The 26,992-nt window shown below is 44.7% G+C and overlaps 1 protein-coding gene across 4 annotated transcripts in view; it reads right to left on the bottom strand.

Moving 5' to 3' along the window:
• The window catches only part of LOC109880848 (IQ motif and SEC7 domain-containing protein 1-like), a 252,028-nt gene that overhangs the window by 117,099 nt on the left and 107,937 nt on the right, over positions 1–26,992 (bottom strand). For 3 of the 4 annotated variants that reach the window (XR_004205192.1, XR_004205193.1, XM_031803650.1), the window contains exons 2-12: positions 24,426–24,717; positions 23,491–23,838; positions 20,694–21,856; positions 15,275–15,436; positions 14,425–14,547; positions 14,069–14,235; positions 13,651–13,790; positions 9,664–9,789; positions 8,834–8,933; positions 6,616–6,777; positions 3,378–3,566 (exon numbers count right to left, since the gene is read on the bottom strand). Coding sequence is in view for 2 of the 4 variants with exons in the window: in XM_031803650.1 (XP_031659510.1) it covers positions 3,378–3,566; positions 6,616–6,777; positions 8,834–8,933; positions 9,664–9,789; positions 13,651–13,790; positions 14,069–14,235; positions 14,425–14,547; positions 15,275–15,436; positions 20,694–21,856; positions 23,491–23,838; positions 24,426–24,717 (2,972 nt within the window). In the remaining 2 variants the exon portion in view is untranslated. Of the gene's footprint in view, positions 1–3,377; positions 3,567–6,615; positions 6,778–8,833; positions 8,934–9,663; positions 9,790–13,650; positions 13,791–14,068; positions 14,236–14,424; positions 14,548–15,274; positions 15,437–20,693; positions 21,857–23,490; positions 23,839–24,425; positions 24,718–26,701; positions 26,990–26,992 lie in introns of those variants that run through there. The other variant, XM_031803651.1, reaches the window with a different exon arrangement.

The raw sequence follows: 26,992 nt of genomic DNA, 5'->3' as shown, positions 1-26,992 counted from the left end.
TATACCCTGGTATTATGTAGTCAGACCAGATATACCCTGGTATTATGTAGTCATGAGGAGACAGACCAGATATACCCTGGTATTATGTAGTCAGACCAGATATACCCTGGTATTATGTAGTCAGAACAGATATACCCTGGTATTATGTAGACAGACCAGATATACCCTGGTATTATGTAGACAGACCATATATACCCCGGTATTATGTAGACAGACCAGATATACCCCGGTATTATGTAGACAGACCAGATATACCCTGGTATTATGTAGACAGACCATATATACCCCGGTATTATGTAGACAGACCAGATATACCCTGGTATTATGTAGACAGACCAGATATACCCTGGTATTATGTAGACAGACCAGATATACCCTGGTATTATGTAGACAGACCATATATACCCTGGTATTATGTAGACAGACCAGATATACCCTGGTATTATGTAGACAGACCAGATATACCCTGGTATTATGTAGACAGACCAGATATACCCTGGTATTATGTAGACAGACCAGATATACCCTGGTATTATGTAGACAGACCAGATATACCCTGGTATTATGTAGCCAGACCAGATATACCCTGGTATTATGTAGCCAGACCAGATATACCCTGGTATTATGTAGACAGACCAGATATACCCTGGTATTATGTAGACAGACCAGATATACCCTGGTATTATGTAGACAGACCAGATATACCCTGGTATTATGTAGACAGACCAGATATACCCTGGTATTATGTAGACAGACCAGATATACCCTGGTATTATGTAGACAGACCAGATATACCCTGGTATTATGTAGACAGACCAGATATACCCCGGTATTATGTAGACAGACCAGATATACCCTGGTATTATGTAGACAGACCAGATATACCCTGGTATTATGTAGACAGACCAGATATACCCTGGTATTATGTAGACAGACCAGATATACCCTGGTATTATGTAGACAGACCAGATATACCCTGGTATTATGTAGACAGACCAGATATACCCTGGTATTATGTAGACAGACCAGATATACCCTGGTATTATGTAGCCAGACCAGATATACCCTGGTATTATGTAGACAGACCAGATATACCCTGGTATTATGTAGACAGACCAGATATACCCTGGTATTATGTAGACAGACCATATATACCCTGGTATTATGTAGACAGACCAGATATACCCTGGTATTGTGTAGTCAGACCAGATATACCCTGGTATTATGTAGCCATGAGGAGACAGACCACCAGATATACCCTGGTATTATGGAGACAGACCAGATATACCCTGGTATTATGTAGACAGACCAGATATACCCTGGTATTATGTAGTCATGATGAGACAGACCAGATATACCCTGGTATTATGTAGACAGACCAGATATACCCTGGTATTATGTAGTCATGAGGAGACAGACCAGATATACCCTGGTATTATGTAGTCATGATGAGACAGACCAGATATACCCTGGTATTATGTAGACAGACCAGATATACCCTGGTATTATGTAGTCAGACCAGATATACCCTGGTATTATGTAGACAGACCAGATATACCCTGGTATTATGTAGACAGACCAGATATACCCTGGTATTATGTAGACAGACCAGATATACCCTGGTATTATGTAGACAGACCAGATATACCCTGGTATTATGTAGACAGACCAGATATACCCTGGTATTATGTAGTCAGACCAGATATACAGATATTTAGATAAAGCCTGAAATAAAATAATTAAGGGCCTTTAATTAAATTACATTCATCTTCTGCGCGTTAAATGCCACATGTGTGAATATAGACTGTGTATAGGCTTGTCTCCCACATGAATGTTCTCTTTGTGCCAGACTGGACTCAAGTGACTTCTGTTCAATTTATATATCTATATATGAATATTTTTTACTACTCTAGGGATATAATGATTCTTTCATTAAGGTTATTGAAAGAAAAATTATATCCCTAGAGTAGTAAAAGAAAATACAATTTATTATGTTTATATATATATATATATATATATATATATATATACAGATATGTAACGATTCTCCTGCTCTTCTGAGGAGTAGGAAATATCGGACCAATGCGCAGCGTGGTAAGTGTCCATGTTGTTTATTATAATATAATATAATAATATAAACTGAAACAAAAACAAAAGTAAAACAAAACAGAACACAACAACCCACAACTCATAGTGGGAAAACTGGCTGCCTAAGTATGATTCTCAATCAGAGACAATGATTGCCAGCTGCCTCTGATTGGGAACCATACCAGGCCAAACACATAGAAATAGAAAACACAGAACACAAAACATAGAATGCCTCACACCCTGACCAAACTAAAACAGAGACATAAAAAAGGAAGGATGTGACAATAACACAGGAAGAAGAATGGTCATTTAATTACCTCAGTGATTCTAATGTTTGCTTTTGTGTCAGTCAATCCCATAAGGGTTGAGTTGCCAAATGGTGATTTGTCACGAAGATAAAATGCCATTCATCATTCATATAGGCAATTTTGACTTAACAACTGGGCCCATCTAATGGAAATTCGCTCAGTTCTGCCTCAAGGACCAGACTCAGTCCATTTATAAACGTCAACCTGCTGCAATAACAGCTCCTTAGCACTGTGCCATCTCTCTCTTTCTGTGGAGCACGACCTGATCTATAATTAACAATTCACTCCCTCACAACTCAGCAGGCCTTGGCTCTGACCTTCAGGCAGAATGTCTGTACAGTGCCCTGCCGAATGACTGTTTCAAATCACTTTGTTTTCACATGTCGAGGACTATTGATTTCTTCTCTGAATGTATGACAGACAAGATATTCAACACTTTAGATGTCTGTATGATAGACAAGATATTCAACATTGTAGATGTCTGTATGATAGACAAGATATTCTACATTGTAGATGTCTGTATGATAGACAAGATATTCTACATTGTAGATGTCTAGATATATTTAAGTGACAAACTGCCATTGAAAAGCTATTCATAAGGTTGTTTTTGATAAGGTTATATTTATAACAATTGTATTGAACTTTTTTAAAACTAGGCAAGTCAGTTAAGAACAATTTCTTATTTACAATGACGGCCTAGGAACAGTGGGTTAACTGCCTTGTTCAGGGGCAGAACGACAGATTTTTACCTTGTCAGCTCGGGGATTCGATCTAGCAACCTTTCGGTTACTAGTCCAACACTCTGACCACTAGGCTACCTGCCGCCTCTACACTCTAACCACTAGGCTACCTGCCGCCTCTACACTCTAACCACTAGGTTACCTACTGTAGACCTACATATTATAAAGTATTTCACCCAGGTGTCCAGTGTGTGTGTGTGTGTGTGTGTGTGTGTTTGTGTGCGTGTGTGTGTGTACATACCTGTGTCTGCTAGGTCTCTCAGTGATGAGCTGAGCGCAGTACGTTTGAGTCCATCTGCAGAGGCATAGCTGTCGTCCAGACTGGGCCTACCCAGAATGCCGTTCACCGCCTTCACGCCGCCGCTGGGTCCACCACCGTCAGACCCGGCCACAACAGGCCTCATCACTCCTCTCTGCTTCTCCAACTCCGCTGTAGAGAGGGAGGAGGAGAGGAGGAAAGAGGGGAATAGGGAGGGAGCAAAGTGGAGAAAGGGAAAGAGAGAGGAGGAAGAGAGAGGAGAGAATGAGAGGAGAGAGAGAGGGAGAGAGAGAGAGTGGAGAATGGTGTGGAAGAGGGTGAGAGAGAGAAAGAGAGAAGAGAAAGAGAGGAGGAGGGTGAGGAAGAGGGCGAGAGAGAGAAAGAGAGGAGGAGGGTGAGGAAGAGGGCGAGAGAGAGAAAGAGAGAAGAGAAAGAGAGGAGGAAGGTGAGGAAGAGGGCGAGAGAGAGAAAGAGGAGGAGGGCGAGAGAGAGAAAGAGAGAAGAGAAAGAGAGGAGGAAGGTGAGGAAGAGGGCGAGAGAGAGAAAGAGGAGGAGGGCGAGAGAGAGAAAGAGAGAAGAGAAAGAGAGGAGTAAGGTGAGGAGGAGGGCGAGGGAGAGAAAGAGAGGAGGAGGGTGAGGAAGAGGGCGAGAGAGAGAAAGAGAGAAGAGAAAGAGAGGAGGAGGGTGAGGAAGAGGGTGACCGAGAGAGAACGAGAGAAGAGAGCAAGAAGTGAGTAGAGAATAAGAGTGGGAAAGTATGACTTTGCTTTAGAAGGTATATGTAATCACATTAGGGATGACTTTGCTTTAGAAGGTATATGTAATCACATTAGTTGTATATTCTACTATTCTGTTGTATTCCCCTACAGAATAATACAGTATTCTATAAAGCCCTGTATAGTCCTACTCACACTCCAGCCTGTATAGTCCTACTCCCACGCCGTATAGTCCTACTCACACTCCACCCTGTATAGTCCTACTCACACTCCACCCTGTATAGTCCTACTCACACTCCACCCTGTATAGTCCTACTCACACTCCACCCTGTATAGTCCTACTCACACTCCACTCCACCCTGTATAGTCCTACTCACACTCCACCCTGTATAGTCCTACTCACACTCCACCCTGTATAGTCCTACTCACACTCCACCCTGTATAGTCCTACTCACACTCCACCCTGTATAGTCCTACTCACACTCCACCCTGTATAGTCCTACTCACACTCCACCCTGTATAGTCTACTCACACTCCACCCTGTATAGTCCTACTCACACTCCACCCTGTATAGTCCTACTCACACTCCACCCTGTATAGTCCTACTCACACTCCACCCTGTATAGTCTACTCACACGCCACCCTGTATAGTCCTACTCACACTCCACCCTGTATAGTCTACTCACACTCCACCCTGTATAGTCCTACTCACACTCCACCCTGTATAGTCCTACTCACACTCCACCCTGTATAGTCCTACTCACACTCCACCCTGTATAGTCCTACTCACACTCCACCCTGTATAGTCCTACTCACACTCCACCCTGTATAGTCCTACTCACACTCCACCCTGTATAGTCCTACTCACACTCCACCCTGTATAGTCCTACTCACACTCCACCCTGTATAGTCCTACTCACACTCCACCCTGTATAGTCCTACTCACACTCCACCCTGTATAGTCCTACTCACACTCCACCCTGTATAGTCCTACTCACACTCCACCCTGTATAGTCCTACTCACACTCCACCCTGTATAGTCCTACTCACACTCCACCCTGTATAGTCCTACTCACACTCCACCCTGTATAGTCCTACTCACACTCCACCCTGTATAGTCCTACTCACACTCCACCCTGTATAGTCCTACTCACACTCCACCCTGTATAGTCCTACTCACACTCCACCCTGTATAGTCCTACTCACACTCCACCCTGTATAGTCCTACTCACACTCCACCCTGTATAGTCCTACTCACACTCCACCCTGTATAGTCCTACTCACACTCCACCCTGTATAGTCCTACTCACACTCCACCCTGTATAGTCCTACTCACACTCCACCCTGTATAGTCCTACTCACACTCCACCCTGTATAGTCCTACTCACACTCCACCCTGTATAGTCCTTCTCACACTCCACCCTGTATAGTCCTACTCACACTCCACCCTGTATAGTCCTACTCACACTCCACCCTGTATAGTCCTACTCACACTCCACCCTGTATAGTCCTACTCACACTCCACCCTGTATAGTCCTACTCACACTCCAGCCTGTATAGTCCTACTCACACTCCACCCTGTATAGTCCTACTCACACTCCACCCTGTATAGTCCTACTCACACTCCACCCTGTATAGTCCTACTCACACTCCAGCCTGTATAGTCTACTCACACTCCACCCTGTATAGTCCTACTCACACTCCACCCTGTATAGTCCTACTCACACTCCACCCTGTATAGTCCTACTCACACTCCACCCTGTATAGTCCTACTCACACTCCACCCTGTATAGTCCTACTCACACTCCACCCTGTATAGTCCTACTCACACTCCAGCCTGTATAGTCTACTCACACTCCACCCTGTATAGTCCTACTCACACTCCACCCTGTATAGTCCTACTCACACTCCACCCTGTATAGTCCTACTCACACTCCACCCTGTATAGTCCTACTCACACTCCACCCTGTATAGTCCTACTCACACTCCACCCTGTATAGTCCTACTCACACTCCACCCTGTATAGTCCTACTCACACTCCACCCTGTATAGTCCTACTCACACTCCAGCCTGTATAGTCCTACTCACACTCCACCCTGTATAGTCCTACTCACACTCCACCCTGTATAGTCCTACTCACACTCCACCCTGTATAGTCCTACTCACACTCCAGCCTGTATAGTCCTACTCACACTCCACCCTGTATAGTCCTACTCACACTCCACCCTGTATAGTCCTACTCACACTCCACCCTGTATAGTCCTACTCACACTCTAGCCTGTATAGTCCTACTCACACTCCACCCTGTATAGTCCTACTCACACTCCACCCTGTATAGTCCTACTCACACTCCACCCTATATAGTCCTACTCACACTCCACCCTGTATAGTCCTACTCACACTCCACCCTGTATAGTCCTACTCACACTCCACCCTGTATAGTCCTACTCACACTCCACCCTGTATAGTCCTACTCACACTCCACCCTGTATAGTCCTACTCACACTCCACCCTGTATTTCTCCATCTCCTGCACCTCAGCGATGCTCTCTCTCAGGTCGGAGGTGAAACGCGTTCTGTCCTGCTGGCTCGGAGCGTTAAACATGATCAGAACCTTTCTGTCTCCACCAGGGTTGGCTGACGTCAGACGGATACCGTGGGGATAGTCTGCAGGGGGGAGAGGAGGCGTGTTTAACACATATTGTACAGTCGTACAGACGCAGTGGACATCTCATAGGGTTCTGGTCAGAGGTACCGCAAAGGAAAGAGGACTTAATCACAGTCTTCACCAGAGAGGAGGTGTCTTCACACATATTGTACAGTCGTACAGACGCAGTGGACATCTCATAGGGTTCTGGTCAGAGGTACCGCAAAGGAAAGAGGACTTAATCACAGTCTTCACCAGAGAGGAGGTGTCTTCACACATATTGTACAGTCGTACAGACGCAGTGGACATCTCATAGGGTTCTGGTCAGAGGTACCGCAAAGGAAAGAGGACTTAATCACAGTCTTCACCAGAGAGGAGGTGTCTTCACACATATTGTACAGTCGTACAGACGCAGTGGACATCTCATAGGGTTCTGGTCAGAGGTACCGCAAAGGAAAGAGGACTTAATCACAGTCTTCACCAGAGAGGAGGTGTCTTCACACATATTGTACAGTCGTACAGACGCAGTGGACATCTCATAGGGTTCTGGTCAGAGGTACCGCAAAGGAAAGAGGACTTAATCACAGTCTTCACCAGAGAGGAGGTGTCTTCACACATATTGTACAGTCGTACAGACGCAGTGGACATCTCATAGGGTTCTGGTCAGAGGTACCGCAAAGGAAAGAGGACTTAATCACAGTCTTCACCAGAGAGGAGGTGTCTTCACACATATTGTACAGTCGTACAGACGCAGTGGACATCTCATAGGGTTCTGGTCAGAGGTACCGCAAAGGAAAGAGGACTTAATCACAGTCTTCACCAGAGAGGAGGTGTCTTCACACAAACACCCACATACAACTAACCATCCAATACCACAATCATATGGTTGTAATTTACAAACTATAATGTAGTTATGTTATAGTGGTGAGAATGAAATTATAGTTGTCTCAAAAATAACTGTTATGACATGTACAAAAATGAAAGAAATAGACAAATGTAATTATCGAGGGTGAATTATCATTAAACAGGACGAAGGTTTAAAATGGCCTCCTCTGTGCTGTGATCAGAGAATAGATACGGTGATGTATTTATAGCAGAGATTGCTTTGGCAATTAACACGTTTCCCATGCCAAGAAAGGCCCTTGAATTGAAAGAGGGAGAGAGAGAGAGAGAGAGAAAGAGACACAGAGAGACAGAGAGACAGACAGACAGACAGACAGACAGACAGACAGACAGACAGACAGACAGACAGACAGACAGACAGACAGACAGACAGACAGACAGACAGACAGACAGACAGACAGACAGACAGACAGACAGACAGACAGACAGACAGACAGACAGACAGACAGACAGACAGACAGACAGACAGACAGACAGACAGACAGACAGACAGACAGATAGATAGATAGATAGATAGATAGATAGATAGATAGATAGATAGATAGATAGATAGATAGATAGATAGATAGATAGATAGATAGATAGATAGATAGATAGATAGATAGATAGATAGATAGATAGATAGATAGATAGATAGATAGATAGATAGATAGATAGATAGATAGATAGATAGATAGATAGATAGATAGATAGATAGATAGATAGATAGATAGATAGATAGATAGATAGATAGATAGATAGATAGATAGATAGATAGATAGATAGATAGATAGATAGATAGATAGATAGATAGATAGATAGATAGATAGATAGATAGGGTTAGAGAGGGACAGATGGAGGGACAGATGGCCGGAGAGACACATACTGCCTCCCCATTCTGCACCCTTCTCCCATAGTGTGCACTTCAACACGTTCTGTCATGGCTATTAACAATGGTGGAATTCCCTCCAGCTAATGTTTATACCAATCCTATGATTTAATATCCATGACACACTGTGAAGTGGAGAATCTGGATATAGCTCAGTACTTACAGGAGTACACACACACACACACACACACACACACACACACACACACACACACACACACACACACACACACATACACACACACACACACACACACACACACACATACACACACACACACACACACACACACACATACACTTACATTGTTTCTGGAAAATGTGAACGTGCATCTCGACCAGGGGGAAGGACTGTCTGAAACTGTATGTCACAGAGGTCTTCTTCTTCTGGAAGATCTTGGTTACCTGTAGGGGAGAAGAGGGGTGTCTCTTTATGATCCCAGCTAGCACATAACGTTCTGAGAACCAGATGTTTCCCAGCTAGCACATAACGTTCTGAGATCCAGATGTTTCCCAGCTAGCACATAACGTTCTGAGAACCATATATTTCTTAGAGCTTGGTGAGAGAATGGTTGTCTTATGGTTATTTTGCGAACAAACCTTCCCACGACGTTCTGGGAACGGTGCAGGAGAGTTGCTCGGTTTTTGGGAAAATTCTCGGCACGTTTAAGGAGCTTGATATTTATTTGTTTTGGTTTTTCAGTACTTTAACGAAACGTTTCCTAAAAAGTTCAAACATGGTTACATTTCTATTTTGAATAATGTTCTAGGGACGTTCTTCAACTGGTTTGAAATTGGGGAATGTTCTCTAATAGTTCAGAGAACATTAATAAACAACGTGGGAATTTTTCAGTACATTAATTAAGCATAAGGTTTCCTCATGGTTCTATTTAAAGTCATGTCCTCAAATTGTTTTCAGAGAACGTTAAGAAAACAGTCATAAAAAAAGAAACACACACCAAAAAAAAGTAACGTTCAGAGAACATTTTACGAGTGCTGTTTTTAAAACATATAGTGTACAGTCTGTTCTCAGCATTAACAAAACTCTCTCTATCCTCTATCCTGGAAAGCGTGTTGGCCCACTATGTGCCTCACACGTAACCTATCCGAGGGCTCACAGACAGGTGAGGCTTACCACGAGCAGGTCGTTGAAGAGGAAGACTTCTCTCTGGTGGACTCCAGTCCTCTGGCTTCTGTTAGGGTCAGGCACCTCGTACAGCTGACAGCAACACACCAATCTGCGTTGGGACAACGAGAGCACCTACACAACACAGAAAGGTTTGTTTGCAGTTCAGGCTTACCAGCTCAAATATACAATTAAGCATAAATGTATACAGAATCCGACTTCATATCAGGCTAAATTTGAGTCTACCTACAGTATGGGGGTTTCCCCACTAACCAAGGGGGGTATATCTTCTCCCTACAGTATGGGGGTTTCCCCACTAACCAAGGGGGGTATATCTTCTATCTACAGTATGGGGTTCCCCCACTAACCAAGGGGGGTATATCTTCTATCTACAGTATGGGGTTTTCCCCACTAACCATGGGGGGTATATCTTCTACCTACAGTACATAGTCCGTGAAGTAGACATTTTTAACACACATCTGTAGAATTAGACGGCAGTTACGTTTGAATAATTATTTACATTTTTGTCTATAAAATGCTCTCATGAACATGTGCACTTTCATGTGTCTTAATAAAAACAAACTGGTCTGGGATCTGCAAATATGAACAAACGTTTTAAAAACAAACTGGTCTGGGATCTGCAAATATGAACAAACATTTGAAAAACAAACTGGTCTGGGATCTGCAAATATGAACAAACATTTTATAATGATGAGCCGAGTTTGGCTAAGGAGAAAGCACAGAGCTATACAGGGAGAAAACAGGATGCTTCCTGGCTAGTCAGGATTGGCTGGAGATAATGGTGTGGTTGGACGTGCCGAGAGATGAGTCCTGATTGGTCTGTCTATAACAGAACGGGGGCTGGTCCCTGGTCAGCACATAGATCATCTTTACAACTGCAGATTTTTTGGAAATATATATTATAGCTTTATTATAGCACAATATAGCTTTTGTTGGACAAATGCAGAAGTGTTGCTACAGCTCTCAACAAAAATATTGCTGTCCTGAATTTAGCCCGGGTTTAAGTAGAGAGACTATTTCCTGGAGGACAATAGCATGCTGACTCACATGTTTACACGTTGTGGGTGGGGCTAAGGCTTAAGAGGGCGTTAACAACACTGAATGGGCGTACACAAAACAAGAACTCTCTAGAAAGTGTGAAAATCTCATCAGTCTTTCAGAGGGCATTTTCTCCTACTTGTCTCTTAAGAGAAAATAAAATAAGATAATCACTTTAGGGATACCACGTTTATAAAAGCAGCACACCCTCCCCATGTTTGTTACTAACTACAGTGATATACCATTCATAAATGTGTACTTTCATTAAATGCTAAAATAAGATAATCACTTTAGATATAAAGTGATATACCATTCATAAATGTGTACTTTCATTAAATGCTAAAATAAGATCATCACTTTAGATATAAAGTGATATACCATTCATAAATGTGTACTTTCATTAAATGCTAAAATAAGATCATCACTTTAGATATAAAGTGATATACCATTCATAAATGTGTACTTTCATTAAATGCTAAAATAAGATCATCACTTTAGATATAAAGTGATATACCATTCATAAATGTGTACTTTCATTAAATGCTAAAATAAGATCATCACTTTAGATATAAAGTGATATACCATTCATAAATGTGTACTTTCATTAAATGCTAAAATAAGATAATCACTTTAGATATAAAGTGATATACCATTCATAAATGTGTACTTTCATTAAATGCTAAAATAAGATCATCACTTTAGATATAAAGTGATATACCATTCATAAATGTGTACTTTCATTAAATGCTAAAATAAGATAATCACTTTAGATATAAAGTGATATACCATTCATAAATGTGTACTTTCATTAAATGCTAAAATAAGATAATCACTTTAGATATAAAGTGATATACCATTCATAAATGTGTACTTTCATTAAATGCTAAAATAAGATAATCACTTTAGATATAAAGTGATATACCATTCATAAATGTGTACTTTCATTAAATGCTAAAATAAGATAATCACTTTAGATATAAAGTGATATACCATTCATAAATGTGTACTTTCATTAAATGCTAAAATAAGATCATCACTTTAGATATAAAGTGATATACCATTCATAAATGTGTACTTTCATTAAATGCTAAAATAAGATAATCACTTTAGATATAAAGTGATATACCATTCATAAATGTGTACTTTCATTAAATGCTAAAATAAGATAATCACTTTAGATATAAAGTGATATACCATTCATAAATGTGTACTTTCATTAAATGCTAAAATAAGATAATCACTTTAGATATAAAGTGATATACCATTCATAAATGTGTACATTCATTAAATGCTAAAATAAGATAATCACTTTAGATATAAAGTGATATACCATTCATAAATGTGTACTTTCATTAAATGCTAAAATAAGATAATCACTTTAGATATAAAGTGATATACCATTCATAAATGTGTACTTTCATTAAATGCTAAAATAAGATCATCACTTTAGATATAAAGTGATATACCATTCATAAATGTGTACTTTCATTAAATGCTAAAATAAGATAATCACTTTAGATATAAAGTGATATACCATTCATAAATGTGTACTTTCATTAAATGCTAAAATAAGATAATCACTTTAGATATAAAGTGATATACCATTCATAAATGTGTACTTTCATTAAATGCTAAAATAAGATAATCACTTTAGATATAAAGTGATATACCATTCATAAATGTGTACTTTCATTAAATGCTAAAATAAGATCATCACTTTAGATATAAAGTGATATACCATTCATAAATGTGTACTTTCATTAAATGCTAAAATAAGATAATCACTTTAGATATAAAGTGATATACCATTCATAAATGTGTACTTTCATTAAATGCTAAAATAAGATAATCACTTTAGATATAAAGTGATATACCATTCATAAATGTGTACTTTCATTAAATGCTAAAATAAGATAATCACTTTAGATATAAAGTGATATACCATTCATAAATGTGTACTTTCATTAAATGCTAAAATAAGATAATCACTTTAGATATAAAGTGATATACCATTCATAAATGTGTACTTTCATTAAATGCTAAAATAAGATCATCACTTTAGATATAAAGTGATATACCATTCATAAATGTGTACTTTCATTAAATGCTAAAATAAGATCATCACTTTAGATATAAAGTGATATACCATTCATAAATGTGTACTTTCATTAAATGCTAAAATAAGATCATCACTTTAGATATAAAGTGATATACCATTCATAAATGTGTACTTTCATTAAATGCTAAAATAAGATAATCACTTTAGATATAAAGTGATATACCATTCATAAATGTGTACTTTCATTAAATGCTAAAATAAGATCATCACTTTAGATATAAAGTGATATACCATTCATAAATGTGTACTTTCATTAAATGCTAAAATAAGATAATCACTTTAGATATAAAGTGATATACCATTCATAAATGTGTACTTTCATTAAATGCTAAAATAAGATAATCACTTTAGATATAAAGTGATATACCATTCATAAATGTGTACTTTCATTAAATGCTAAAATAAGATAATCACTTTAGATATAAAGTGATATACCATTCATAAATGTGTACTTTCATTAAATGCTAAAATAAGATAATCACTTTAGATATAAAGTGATATACCATTCATAAATGTGTACTTTCATTAAATGCTAAAATAAGATAATCACTTTAGATATAAAGTGATATACCATTCATAAATGTGTACTTTCATTAAATGCTAAAATAAGATAATCACTTTAGATATAAAGTGATATACCATTCATAAATGTGTACTTTCATTAAATGCTAAAATAAGATAATCACTTTAGATATAAAGTGATATACCATTCATAAATGTGTACTTTCATTAAATGCTAAAATAAGATAATCACTTTAGATATAAAGTATAGCGTGAATAGAGGGATCCAACCCCATTTCTACTGTATGTTGACTTACAGGCTTCTTGCCAACCAAAACCCTCTCCACAGCCTGTACTTGAGACACGTGGTCATCGTTGGTGCGTAGCTCCCATTTCTCTATCCGATGGTAGATTCCTATTAACAGGTCTCTGGGAATGTCCTGGCCATTATCCACTCCTGGGGAAACATATCACACACAGAGGAGAGTGTGTTTATCAAAACAGAGAAAAGGAAGTGATATACAAATTCTACTATAAATCATTCCCTAACGTTCTGTAGAAGAAGAGGTAGAGATGACGAGGAGGATAGAAGGGGAAAGTCTGAGATTGACCAATGAAGTGAGAGAAATAGACGTAGACACTATGGTTGTCTGTTTTGAGGAGTAAGAGAGAAGAAGTAAAAACAGGTTCTTTTACCTCAGGTTCTGAAAAAAAAACAGTCAGCATCTTCCTCACCTCTGAGGTTTTTGATGAAGTCCTCCAACTTCATCTTCCTCTCTGGTTTGACGTTGGGAGAGTACATGTCAGTGTTGAGGAGGATGATGGCGAAGGCCAGGATGAAGATGGTGTCGGGGTTCCGGAATTGTCGTATCAGCACCGGGTTACTCACACAGTACCTCTGACTGGATTTGAGGGGGGGAGGGGGGGGGGGGACAGAGGGAGATAAGATATGAAGCAGATTTGTATTTTTTATTTAAAAAAATACTAAATGAAAACTCTTGTGCACAACACAAACTACCCCCCCCCCAAAAAAAAATCATGAAAGTCTATAAATCCACAGGTCATGCTATAGTCCATAATCCTGCTGTTACCTGAAAGCCTCGATCAGTCTCTCCACCTTCTGGGCCTCTCCCTGGACTTTAATCTGGGCCTGAAACTTCCTGAGGGCATCATCTAGATCCATCCCTGAGAAGTCCAACTCATCTACCACACAACTGGACAGGGAGAGGAGAGAGGAGAGAGGGAGGGAAGGATGAAGAGAGGGAGAGAGGGAGGAAGGATGGAGAGAGGGAGGGAAGGATGAAGAGAGGGAGGAAGGATGGAGAGAGGAGAGAGGGAGGAGAGAGGGAGGTGAAGGATGAAGAGAGGGAGAGAGGATGAAGAGAGGGAGAGAGGGAGGAAGGATGGAAAGAGGGAGAGAGGGAGGAAGGATGGAAAGAGGGAGAGAGGATGAAGAGAGGGAGGAAGGATGGAAAGAGTGAGATAGGATGAAGAGAGGGAGAGTCTGGTTGACTGGTTAGAATCAGACAGAACAGTTGTCTGGTTGACTGGTTAGAGTCAGACAGAACAGTTGTCTGGTTGATTGGTTAGAGTCAGACAGAACAGTTGATTGGTTAGAGTCAGACAGAACAGTTGATTGGTTAGAGTCAGACAGAACAGTTGATTGGTTAGAGTCAGACAGAACAGTTGATTGGTTAGAGTCAGACAGAACAGTTGATTGGTTACAGTCAGACAGAACAGTTGATTGGATCGAGTCAGACAGAACAGTTGATTGGTTGCAGTCAGACAGAACAGTTGATTGGTTGCAGTCAGAACAGTTGATTGGCTAGAGTCAGACAGAACAGTTGATTGGTTAGAGTCAGACAGAACAGTTGATTGGTTGCAGTCAGAACAGTTGATTGGTTAGAGTCAGACAGAACAGTTGATTGGTTCGCCACTCACTCCAGTACGTCCTTGTTGAACTGTTTCTGTCTGCAGCCCAGGAACTCTCCTATCATCTGTCTGCTCAGTCCTTTCCTCTCCAGGATGAAGCGGGCGATGCCTACCGGTGTGTCCGACACGAAGCCTCTCTCTATCAGGTACTGTATACCCTTCTCTGGCTTCCTGCATCGAGGGAGAGACACAGAGAGGGAGAGACACAGAGAGGGAGAGACAGAGAGAGGGAGAGACACAGAGAGGGAGAGACAGAGAGAGGGAGAGACACAGAGAGAGAGAGAGACAGAGAGACAGAGAGAGGGAGAGACAGAGAGAGGGAGAGACACAGAGAGGGAGAGACACAGAGAGGGAGAGACAGAGAGAGGGAGAGACAGAGAGAGGGAGAGACACAGAGAGAGAGAGAGAGAGACAGAGAGAGGGAGAGACAGAGAGAGGGAGAGACACAGAGAGGGAGAGACACAGAGAGGGAGAGACACAGAAAAACAGGAGTTATTATAAAATATTGTATATGCCAATGAACAGACGCTTTTATCCAAAGTGACTTTTAAAGTAGAATGACACACAACACAGAGAATCAAGAACTGGCCTTGAAGAACTGACCTACTCAACTAACTCAGAGGTCCTTGTGAAAGCCTATCGCTGCAGGTTTGTAAGGGCGTGTCTATAGCTGCAGGGTTGTGAGGGCGTGTCTATAGCTGCAGGGTTGTAAGGGCGTGTCTCTTGCTGCAGGGTTGTTAGGGCGTGTCTATAGCTGCAGGGTTGTAAGGGCGTGTCTCTCGCTGCAGGGTTGTTAGGGCGTGTCTATCGCTGCAGGGTTGTTAGGGCATGTCTATCGCTGCAGGGTTGTTAGGGCATGTCTATAGCTGCAGGGTTGTAAGGGCGTGTCTATCGCTGCAGGTTTGTAAGGGCGTGTCTATAGCTGCAGGGTTGTTAGGGCGTGTCTATCGCTGCAGGGTTGTTAGGGCGTGTCTATCGCTGCAGGGTTGTTAGGGCGTGTCTATAGCTGCAGGGTTGTAAGGGCGTGTCTCTCACTGCAGGGTTGTTAGGGCGTGTCTATCGCTGCAGGGTTGTTAGGGCGTGTCTATAGCTGCAGGGTTGTTAGGGCGTGTCTATAGCTGCAGGGTTGTTAGGGCGTGTCTATCGCTGCAGGTTTGTAAGGGCATGTCTATAGCTGCAGGGTTGTTAGGGCGTGTCTATCGCTGCAGGGTTGTTAGGGCGTGTCTATCGCTGCAGGGTTGTTAGGGCGTGTCTATAGCTGCAGGGTTGTAAGGGCGTGTCTATCGCTGCAGGGTTGTTAGGGTGTGTCTATCGCTGCAGGGTTGTTAGGGCGTGTCTATAGCTGCAGGGTTGTTAGGGCGTGTCTATAGCTGGAGGGTTGTTAGGGCGTGTCTATCGCTGCAGGGTTGTTAGGGCGTGTCTATCGCTGCAGGGTTGTTAGGGCGTGTCTATAGCTGCAGGGTTGTTAGGGTGTGTCTATAGCTGCAGGGTTGTTAGGGCGTGTCTATAGCTGCAGGGTTGTTAGGGCGTGTCTATAGCTGCAGGGTTGTAAGGGCGTGTCTATCGCTGCAGGGTTGTTAGGGCGTGTCTATCGCTGCAGGGTTGTTAGGGCGTGTCTATCGCTGCAGGGTTGTTAGGGCGTGTCTATAGCTGCAGGGTTGTTAGGGCGTGTCTATCGCTGCAGGGTTGTTAGGGCGTGTCTATCGCTGCAGGGTTGTTAGGGCGTGTCTATTGCTGCAGGGTTGTAAGGGCGTGTCTATCGCTGCAGGGTTGTTAGGGCGTGTCTATCGCTGCAGGGTTGTTAGGGTGTGTCTATCGCTGCAGGGTTGTTAGGGCGTGTCTATAGCTGCAGGTTTCTTAGGGCGTGTCTATCGCTGCAGGGTTGTTAGGGCGTGTCTATCGCTGCAGGGTTGTTAGGGCGTGACTATCGCTGCAGGGTTGTTAGGGCGTGTCTATAGCTGCAGGTTTGTAAGGGCGTGTCTATCGCTGCAGGTTTATTAGGGCGTGTCTAAAGCTCCATTCGATACTATCCAACGGGACATTAAAAACTGTATTATCTTATGTTTCACTGAGTCGTGGCTGAACGACGTCACGGATGATATACAGCTGGGTTTTCTGTGCATCGGCAGGCGAGAACAGCTATGTCTGGTAAGACAAGGGGTGGGGGTGTGGGTCTATTTGTCAGTAACAGTTGGTGCGCGATGTCTAATATTAAGGTAGTGCCAAGTTATTGCTCACCTGAGGTAGAGTATCTCATGATAAGCTGTAGACCACACTATCTACCAAGAGACTTTTCATCTGTATTTTTCGTAGCTGTCTATTTACCACCACAGACTGATGCTGGCAGTAAGACCACACTCAACGGGCTGTAAAAAGACAACAAGAAATTGCTCATCCAGAAGCAGCGCTCCTAGTGGCCGGGGACTTTAATGCAGGTAAACTTAAATCAATTTTACCTCATTTCTCCCAGCATGTAACATGCGTAACCAGAGGAAAAAAACTCTAGATCACTTTTACTCCACACACAGAGGTGTATACAAAGCTCTCCCTCGCCCTCCCTCGCCCTCCACTGCTTACAAGCAAAAAACTAAAACAGGAGGTACCAGTGACACGCTCAATACGGAAGTGGTCAGAAGATGAGGATGCCACACTACAGGACTGTTTTGCTGTCACAGACTGGAATATGGGATTCATCCAATGGCATTGAGGAGTATATCACCTTAGTCATCGGCTTCATCAATAAGTACATCAACAACTTCGTCCCCACAGTGACCGTACGTACATATCCGGATGTGGCAGGGCTTGCAAACTCTTACGGACTACAAAGGGAAACCCAGCCGTGAGCAGCCCAGTGACGCGAGCCTGCCAGACAGGCTAAATGCCTTTTACGCTCACTTCGAGGCAAGCAACACTGAAGCATGCATGAGAGCACCAGCTGTTCCGGATGACTGTGTGATCACGCTCTCCGTAGCTGATGTGAGTAAGAGCTTTAAACATGTCAACATTCACAAGGTCGCAGGGCCAGATGCATTACCAGGATGTGTACTCAGAGCATTCGTGGACCAACTGGCATGTGTCTTCACTGACATTTTCAACCTGTCCCTGTACGAGTCTGTAATACTGACATGTTTCAAGCAGAGCACCATAGTCCCTGTGCCCAACAAAGTGAAGGTAACCTGCCTAAATGACTACGTCGTTAGCCATGAAGTGCTTTGAAAGGCTGGTCATGGCTCACAATAGCACCATCATCCCGGAAACCCTAGACCCACTCTAATTCGCATACCGCACCAACAGATCCACAGATGATGCAGACTCTATTGCACTCCACACTGCCCTTTCCCAGCTGGACAAAAGGTACGAATGTGAGAATGGTGTTCATTGACCACAGTTCAGCGTTCAACACCATAGTGCTAACAAAGCTCATCACTAAGCTAAGGATCCTGGGACTAAACATCTCCCTCTGCAACTGGATCCTGGACTTCCTGACGGGCCACCCCCAGGTGGTAAGGGTAGGCAATAACACATCTGCCACGCTGAACCTCAACACGGGGGCCCCTCAGGGGGGTGTGCTTAGTCCCCTCCTGTACTCCCTGTTCATCCACGACTACGTGGCCAAGCACAACTCCAACACCATCATTAAGTTTGCTGACGACACAACAGTGGTCACCGACAATGATGAGACAGCCTATAGGGAGGAGGTCAGAAACCTGGCAGTGTGGTGCCATAATAACAACCTCTCCCTCAACATAACCAAGACTAAGGAGATGAACCACAGGAAAAGGAGGGCCGAACAGGCCCCCATTTCCATCGACGGGGCTGTAGTGGAGAAGGTTGAGAGTTTCAAGTTCCTTGATGTCCACATCAAGACAGTCGTGAAGAGGGCACAACAAAACCTATTACCCCTCAGGAGATTAAAAAGATTTGTCATGGGTCCCCAGATTCTCAAAGTTCTACAGCTGCACCATCGAGAGCATCCTGACCGGTTGCATCACCACCTGGTATGGCAATTGCTCGGCATCCGACCGCAAGGCGCAACAGAGGATAGTGCCTACAGCCCAGTATGTCACTGGGGCCAAGCTTCCTGCCATCCAGGACCTACAGTGGGGAGAACAAGTATTTGATTCACTGCCGATTTAACAGGTTTTCCTACTTACAAAGCATGTAGAGGTCTGTAATTTTTATTATAGGTACACTTAAACTGTGAGAGACGGAATCTAAAACAAAAATCCAGAAAATGTATAATTTTTTTGGTATAATTTTTAAGTAATTAATTTGCATTTTATTGTATGACATAAGTATTTGATCACCTACCAACCAGTAAGAATTCCGTCTCTCACAGACCTGTTAGTTTTTCTTTAAGAAGCCCTCCTGTTCTCCACTCATTACCTGTATTAACTGCACCTGTTTGAGCTCGTTACCTGTATAAAAGACACCTGTCCACACACTCAATCAAACAGACTCCAACCTCTCCACAATGGCCAAGACCAGAGAGCTGTGTAAGGACATCAGGGATAAAATTGTAGACCTGCACAAGGCTGGGATGGGCTACAGGACAATAGGCAAGCAGCTTGGTGAGAAGGCAACAACTGTCGGCGCAATTATTAGAAAACGGAAGAAGTTCAAGATGACGTTCCCTGTTCATCCATGACTACGAAGTTCAAGATTCCATCTCTCACAGTTGAAGTGTACTAAAGGTTGAGTTCGACGAGGTACTATCTAACTTACTAGAGGTTTAGTCTGATGAGGTACTATCTAACTTACTAAAGATTGAGTCCGATGCGGTACTGTCTAACTTTACTAGAGGTTGAGTTCGATGAGGTACTGTCTAACTTACTAGAGGTTGAGTTCGATGAGGTACTGTCTAACTTACTAGAGGTTGAGTTCGATGAGGTACTGTCCAACTTACTAGAGGTTGAGTCAGATGAGGTACTGTCTAACCTACTTGTTGAACAGATTGAGTCCGATGCGGTACTGTCTAACTTACTAAAGGTTGAGTCGGATGAGGTACTGCCTAACTTACAGGAGGTTGAGTCCGATGCGGTACTGTCTAACTTACTAGAGGTTGAGTTCGATGAGGCACTGTCTAACTTACTAGAGGTTGAGTTCGATGAGGTACTGTCTAACTTACTAGAGGTTGAGTTCGATGAGGTACTGTCTAACTTACTAGAGGTTGAGTTCGATGAGGTACTGTCTAACTTACTAGAGGTTGAGTTCGATGAGGTAATGTCCAACTTACTAGAGGTTGAGTTCGATGAGGTACTGTCCAACTTACTAGAGGTTGAGTCAGATGAGGTACTGTCTAACCTACTTGTTGAACAGGTTGAGTCCGATGCGGTACTGTCTAACTTACTTGTTGAACAGATTGAGTCCGATGCGGTACTGTCTAACTTACAGGAGGTTGAGTCCGATGCGGTACTGTCTAACCTACTTGTTGAACAGATTGAGTCCGATGCGGTACTGTCGTCTCTGCACCACGTCGTTGTTAGAGGCGGGGTTATCCCAGCTGTGTCTGCTCTCTCTCTGATAGGTCTGTTTCCCGAGCGGTGGGAGGGGCTCCCGGAGGCTGTCGCGCGATGAGGACCCGGAGGAGCAGTTGATGGTGTCGTTAGAGTTGGTGGTGGAGCTGAGAGAGTCGTTGTCCCCGTCAGAACAGCAGACCTGCTCCTGGCCACCAGGGGGCAGTGTGGCTGATGAGGAGGAAAATAGGGGGGTGAGGGGTGGTCCCTGGGGGGACTGAGAGGAGGAGGAGGGGGTATTGGGGTGCGGGTGGTGGGGGTGTATAGGGTAATATGGGAGCTGATGGTGGTGGTGTAGGATGGTGTGGTAGGGCAGGTGGGAGGGGATGGCCGAGGGGTGGGGGTGGTGAGGAAGCACAGTACGAGTCTGGCCTTGGGCCTGGGGAGGTATGGGGACAGCACGCCCGTTGGGGTTGGGGTGAGGCTTTGGGTGGGGGTTATGTTTAATAGTGCCCTGAGGCGACCCCCCTCCACCAACTCCTCCCCCTGGTTCTGTCTCGTAGACCCGTCGGCCTATAGAGGCCGAGCGGTCACTCATATCAACAGAGCTGTCACTCAGGGGTTCGAGGGTCAACAGGGGTAGGTGAGCTTCTCTCAGGCTGTAGTCTCTACACTCTGTACAGGGGGTGCTGTGTCGGCTGTTACTGTTGCCCCCTCCCTCTGTGTCCCGGCTGTTTTCCCCTCCCCCCACCCTGCCGCCACACACTCCAGGGCTCCAGTACTCTGTATCTGGGCTGCTGGGGGCCCGGTCCAAGGACAGGGGAGAGGACGAGAGCCTGTCATTCATGTAGAGGGTCACGTCGTTGTAGGAGGTGGCTGTGGTGTCTTCGTGCATGCTCTGTCTCTCTCCTCCTCCTCCTCCTACTCTTCCTCCCACTCCTCCTCTTCCTCCATCCCTCTGTCTGTCTCCCTCCCTGGGCCTCCAAACACACTCTCCGAAGTCGTCCACCTCCACCCCTGTTTCGTCTCCGTCACCTTCCTCCTCCTCTTCCTCCTCCTCCTCCTCCTGCTGACCGTCTTCCACACCAGACTGACAGGTCAGGGTGTCATCGATGGAGTCAGCCAGGGACTCCACCTACAACACACACAGGTTGGATAAAGACAGAATGGAGAGTCACACAGGTTGGATAAAGACAGTCACACAGGTTGGATGAAGACAGAACGGAGAGTCACACAGGTTGGATAAAGACCGTCACACAGGTTGGATGAAGACAGAATGGAGAGTCACACAGGTTGGATAAGACAGAAGGGTGAGTCACACAGGTTGGATAAAGACAGTCACACAGGTTGGATAAAGACAGAACGGAGAGTCACACAGGTTGGATAAAGACAGCACGGAGAGTCACACAGGTTGAATAAAGACAGAATGGTGAGTCACACAGGTTGGATAAAGACAGAACGGAGAGTCACCGTGACCTGAGAAATGATCTTTTGGAGAAGGTCTCGTCCAGGTGTGTTACTAACTCTCACCTGTTTGGAGAAGGTCTCGTCCAGGTGTGTTACTAACTCTCACCTGTTTGGAGAAGGTCTCGTCCAGGTGTGTTACTAACTCTCACCTGTTTGGAGAAGGTCTCGTCCAGGTGTGTTACTAACTCTCACCTGTTTGGAGAAGGTCTCGTCCAGGTGTGTTACTAACTCTCACCTGTTTGGAGAAGGTCTCGTCCAGGTGTGTTACTAACTCTCACCTGTTTGGAGAAGGTCTCGTCCAGGTGTGTTACTAACTCTCACCTGTTTGGAGAAGGTCTCGTCCAGGTGTGTTACTAACTCTCACCTGTTTGGAGAAGGTCTCGTCCAGGTGTGTTACTAACTCTCACCTGTTTGGAGAAGGTCTCGCCCAGGTGTGTTACTAACTCTCACCTGTTTGGAGAAGGTCTCGTCCAGGTGTGTTACTAACTCTCACCTGTTTGGAGAAGGTCTCGTCCAGGTGTGTTACTAACTCTCACCTGTTTGGAGAAGGTCTCGTCCAGGTGTGTTACTAACTCTCACCTGTTTGGAGAAGGTCTCGTCCAGGTGTGCTACTAACTCTCACCTGTTTGGAGAAAGTCTCATCCAGGTGTGTTACTAACTCTCACCTGTTTGGAGAAGGTCTCGTCCAGGTGTGTTTCTAACTCTCACCTGTTTGGAGAAGGTCTCGTCCAGGTATGTTACTAATTCTCACCTGTTTGGAGAAGGTCTCATCCAGGTATGTTACTAACTCTCACCTGTTTGGAGAAGGTCTCGTCCAGGTGTGTTACTATCTCTCACCTGTTTGGAGAAGGTCTCGTCCAGGTGTGTTACTAACTCTCACCTGTTTGGAGAAGGTCTCGTCCAGGTGTTACTAACTCTCACCTGTTTGGAGAAGGTCTCGTCCAGGTGTGTTACTAACTCTCACCTGTTTGGAGAAGGTCTCGTCCAGGTGTGTTACTAACTCTCACCTGTTTGGAGAAGGTCTCGTCCAGGTGTTACTAACTCTCACCTGTTTGGAGAAGGTCTCGTCCAGGTGTTACTAACTCTCACCTGTTTGGAGAAGGTCTCGTCCAGGTGTTACTAACTCTCACCTGTTTGGAGAAGGTCTCGTCCAGGTATGTTACTAACTCTCACCTGTTTGGAGAAGGTCTCGTCCAGGTATGTTACTAACTCTCACCTGTTTGGAGAAGGTCTCGTCCAGGTATGTTACTAACTCTCACCTGTTTGGAGAAGGTCTCGTCCAGGTGTGTTACTAACTCTCACCTGTTTGGAGAAGGTCTCGTCCAGGTATGTGTACTCCTCTCTGTCCCCCTCGCAGCGTGGAGGAGACCCAGCCTGCATCTCTTCATCCCCAGGGTGGCCTCCAGGGTGAGGATACCTCTGTCCCTGCTGAACCCCTTGGCCCTGGGGCTGGCCCTGCCGCTCGTCAAACGAGTACTGCAGTCTCATGTCAGACAGGATGATACGTTGAGTCATCCGGCTCTCGGAGGCGGAGCTTCGTAGCTGCTCAAAGTTCTTGTTCATGCGGTACTGACGGAACGCCGTCTGGATGGTGCGCGCCGCCTGCCGACTGAGCAAGTACCCTCCGTACTTCCTCTCCAGCATCTCCACCTTACAAGAAACAGGAAGTGTGGACAGAACCAATGAGAGAGTGGGAGGAAGTGGAGAGAACCAATCAGAGAGCAGGGGAAAGTGGAAAGGACCAAAGAGAGAGCATGAGGAAGTGGAACGGATCAATCAGTGAGTAGGGGGAATTGGTAAGGACCAGTCAGAGTGTAGGGGAAAGTGTAAAGGACCAATGAGAGAGCAGAAGGAAGTGGAAAGGAACAATGACAGAGCTGGAGATTAGGGGAGCTTTATAAGGGAATATTGCCATAGCAACCCTATACAAATTGGTCATAAGGGATATCTCTATAGCCTCGGTTTTGAAAGGATGTTCTTTAGTTTCTGTTGAAAAGGACCTGAACCAGGGTTATGTTCACTAATTTGTCTTCATTATGTCCCACAGCAACAGAATACATAACAACATAGAATACAACATCAGCAGAATCAGCAACAGTCTATTACACGTATGCATTCAGAATATAACAAATAACAAATTAGAAAACAACAACTGTCAGGACACAGATTAAGCCTAGTCTTGGACTAAAGCACCTTGATATCGGGCCTTAAAAAACGTTACAAAATGGAGAAAACACCTTCTTGTCCTGTAGGTCTGTGGAGAGCTCATAACTGTCGGACAGGGCTTTGCAGCGCCTGTTGTCCTCCTCCTCCTGCTTCCGGAGCGCCAGGCTGGCAGGCTGGTGCCAGGTCCTCTGGGCCCAGGCCAGGGAGGCAGGGCTAGGGGGGGCCACAGGTGGGCCCTGGGGGTGGTGGCCCAGTGGGCCGGGGCCCCTGTTGTAGCGATGATCAGAGCTGCTTAGGTACGGTCCCTGTCTACAGGTGCTGTCGGAGAAACTGCCTGTGTCGTCACGCTGAGGCTCTTCCACACTAGAGGGAGAGGGAGAGGCAGATGGAGAGGGAGAGGAGGGAGAGGGAGAGGGAGAGATAGACAGAGGGAGAGGGAGATAGACGGAGAGGGAGATAGATGGAGAGGGAGATAGACCGAGGGAGAGAGAGAGAGAGAAAGATGGGGGAGAGAGAGAGTAGAGGACAATTGGTTTAAATATGAATGAGGGGATAGGTAGGACAGCAGAGGAAAGACTAGTAATCTATGAACAATCTACTAGTAATCTATGAGTAATCTACTAGTAATCTATGAGTAATCTACTAGTAATCTATGAGTATTTGAGATGGTGTTTTCAGTCGTCCTTATTGGATTTAATATGGCAGAATACTCAATATCCACATCTAGACTAGGACATACCTAGAGACACCTAGAGACACAACATCAACCATCTAGACTAGGACGTACCTAGAGACACCTAGAGACACAACATCAACCATCTAGACTAGGACGTACCTAGAGAGAGTAGGATACGAGGGTGATGTGGAATCTACACATGATCTTTATATGACGCGGATTAGTACTGACGGGGTCCATGTTAAGCTATGGGTGTGTGTGTGTGTCCCACACACACACCAGTGGTCAGACTCACATGTAGTCCCGGGCACACACACACACACCAGTGGTCAGACTCACATGTAGTCCCACACACACACACACACACACACACACACACACACACACACACACACACACACACACACACACACACACACACACCAGTGGTCAGACTCACATGTAGTCCCACACACACACACACACACACACACACACACACACACACACACACACACACACACACACACACACCAGTGGTCAGACTCACATGTAGTCCCACACACACACACACACACACCAGTGGTCAAACTCACATGTAGTCCCACACACACACACACACACACACACACACACACACACACACACACACACACACACACCAGTGGTCAGACTCACATGTAGTCCCACACACACACACACACACACACCAGTGGTCGGACTCACATGTAGTCCCACACACACACACACACACACACCAGTGGTCGGACTCACATGTAGTCCCACACACACACACACACACACACACACACACACACACACACACACACACCAGTGGTCAGACTCACATGTAGTCCCACACACACACACACCAGTGGTCGGACTCACATGTAGTCCCACACACACACACACCAGTGGTCGGACTCACATGTAATCCCACACACACACACACCAGTGGTCAGACTCACATGTAGTCCCACACACACACACACCAGTGGTCAGACTCACATGTAGTCCCACACACACACACACCAGTGGTCGGACTCACATGTAGTCCCACACACACACACCAGTGGTCAGACTCACATGTAGTCCCACACACACACACACCAGTGGTCAGACTCACATGTAGTCCCACACACACACACACCAGTGGTCAGACTCACATGTAGTCCCACACACACACACACACACCAGTGGTCGGACTCACATGTAGTCCCACACACACACACACACACCAGTGGTCAGACTCACATGTAGTCCCACACACACACACACCAGTGGTCGGACTCACATGTAGCCCCACACACACACACACCAGTGGTCAGACTCACATGTAGTCCCGGGCACACACACACACACCAGTGGTCAGACTCACATGTAGTCCCACACACACACACACACACCAGTGGTCGGACTCACATGTAGTCCCACACACACACACACACACCAGTGGTCAGACTCACATGTAGTCCCACACACACACACCAGTGGTCAGACTCACATGTAGTCCCACACACACACACACCAGTGGTCAGACTCACATGTAGTCCCACACACACACACACACACACACACACACACACACACACACCAGTGGTCGGACTCACATGTAGTCCCACACACACACACACACCAGTGGTCAGACTCACATGTAGTCCCACACACACACACACCAGTGGTCAGACTCACATGTAGTCCCGGGCCCGCTTCGGAAGCTTGTTATTCTTCCTGTAGAAAAACCACATGGTGCAGGTGGTGTGGACGAGGATGAGAGAGATGGACTCCACTCTCCACACTGGGCCACACACACACACAGTGTGTTAATCATAGTCTGTACACCCCCCCAACACACTGAGGAAATGTTGACACCCATGACAACAACAGTTTACTGTCAATCACTCTCTCGCACACACTCTATCTCTCCTCCCTCTCTCTTTGTATCTCTCTATCTCTCCCCCCTCTCTCTTTGTATGTCTCTCC

Source organism: Oncorhynchus kisutch, linkage group LG24 (assembly GCF_002021735.2).
Source record: "Oncorhynchus kisutch isolate 150728-3 linkage group LG24, Okis_V2, whole genome shotgun sequence".
NCBI classification, from domain to species: Eukaryota; Metazoa; Chordata; class Actinopteri; order Salmoniformes; family Salmonidae; genus Oncorhynchus; species Oncorhynchus kisutch.
This window is presented reverse-complemented; position numbering and strand designations above follow the sequence as displayed.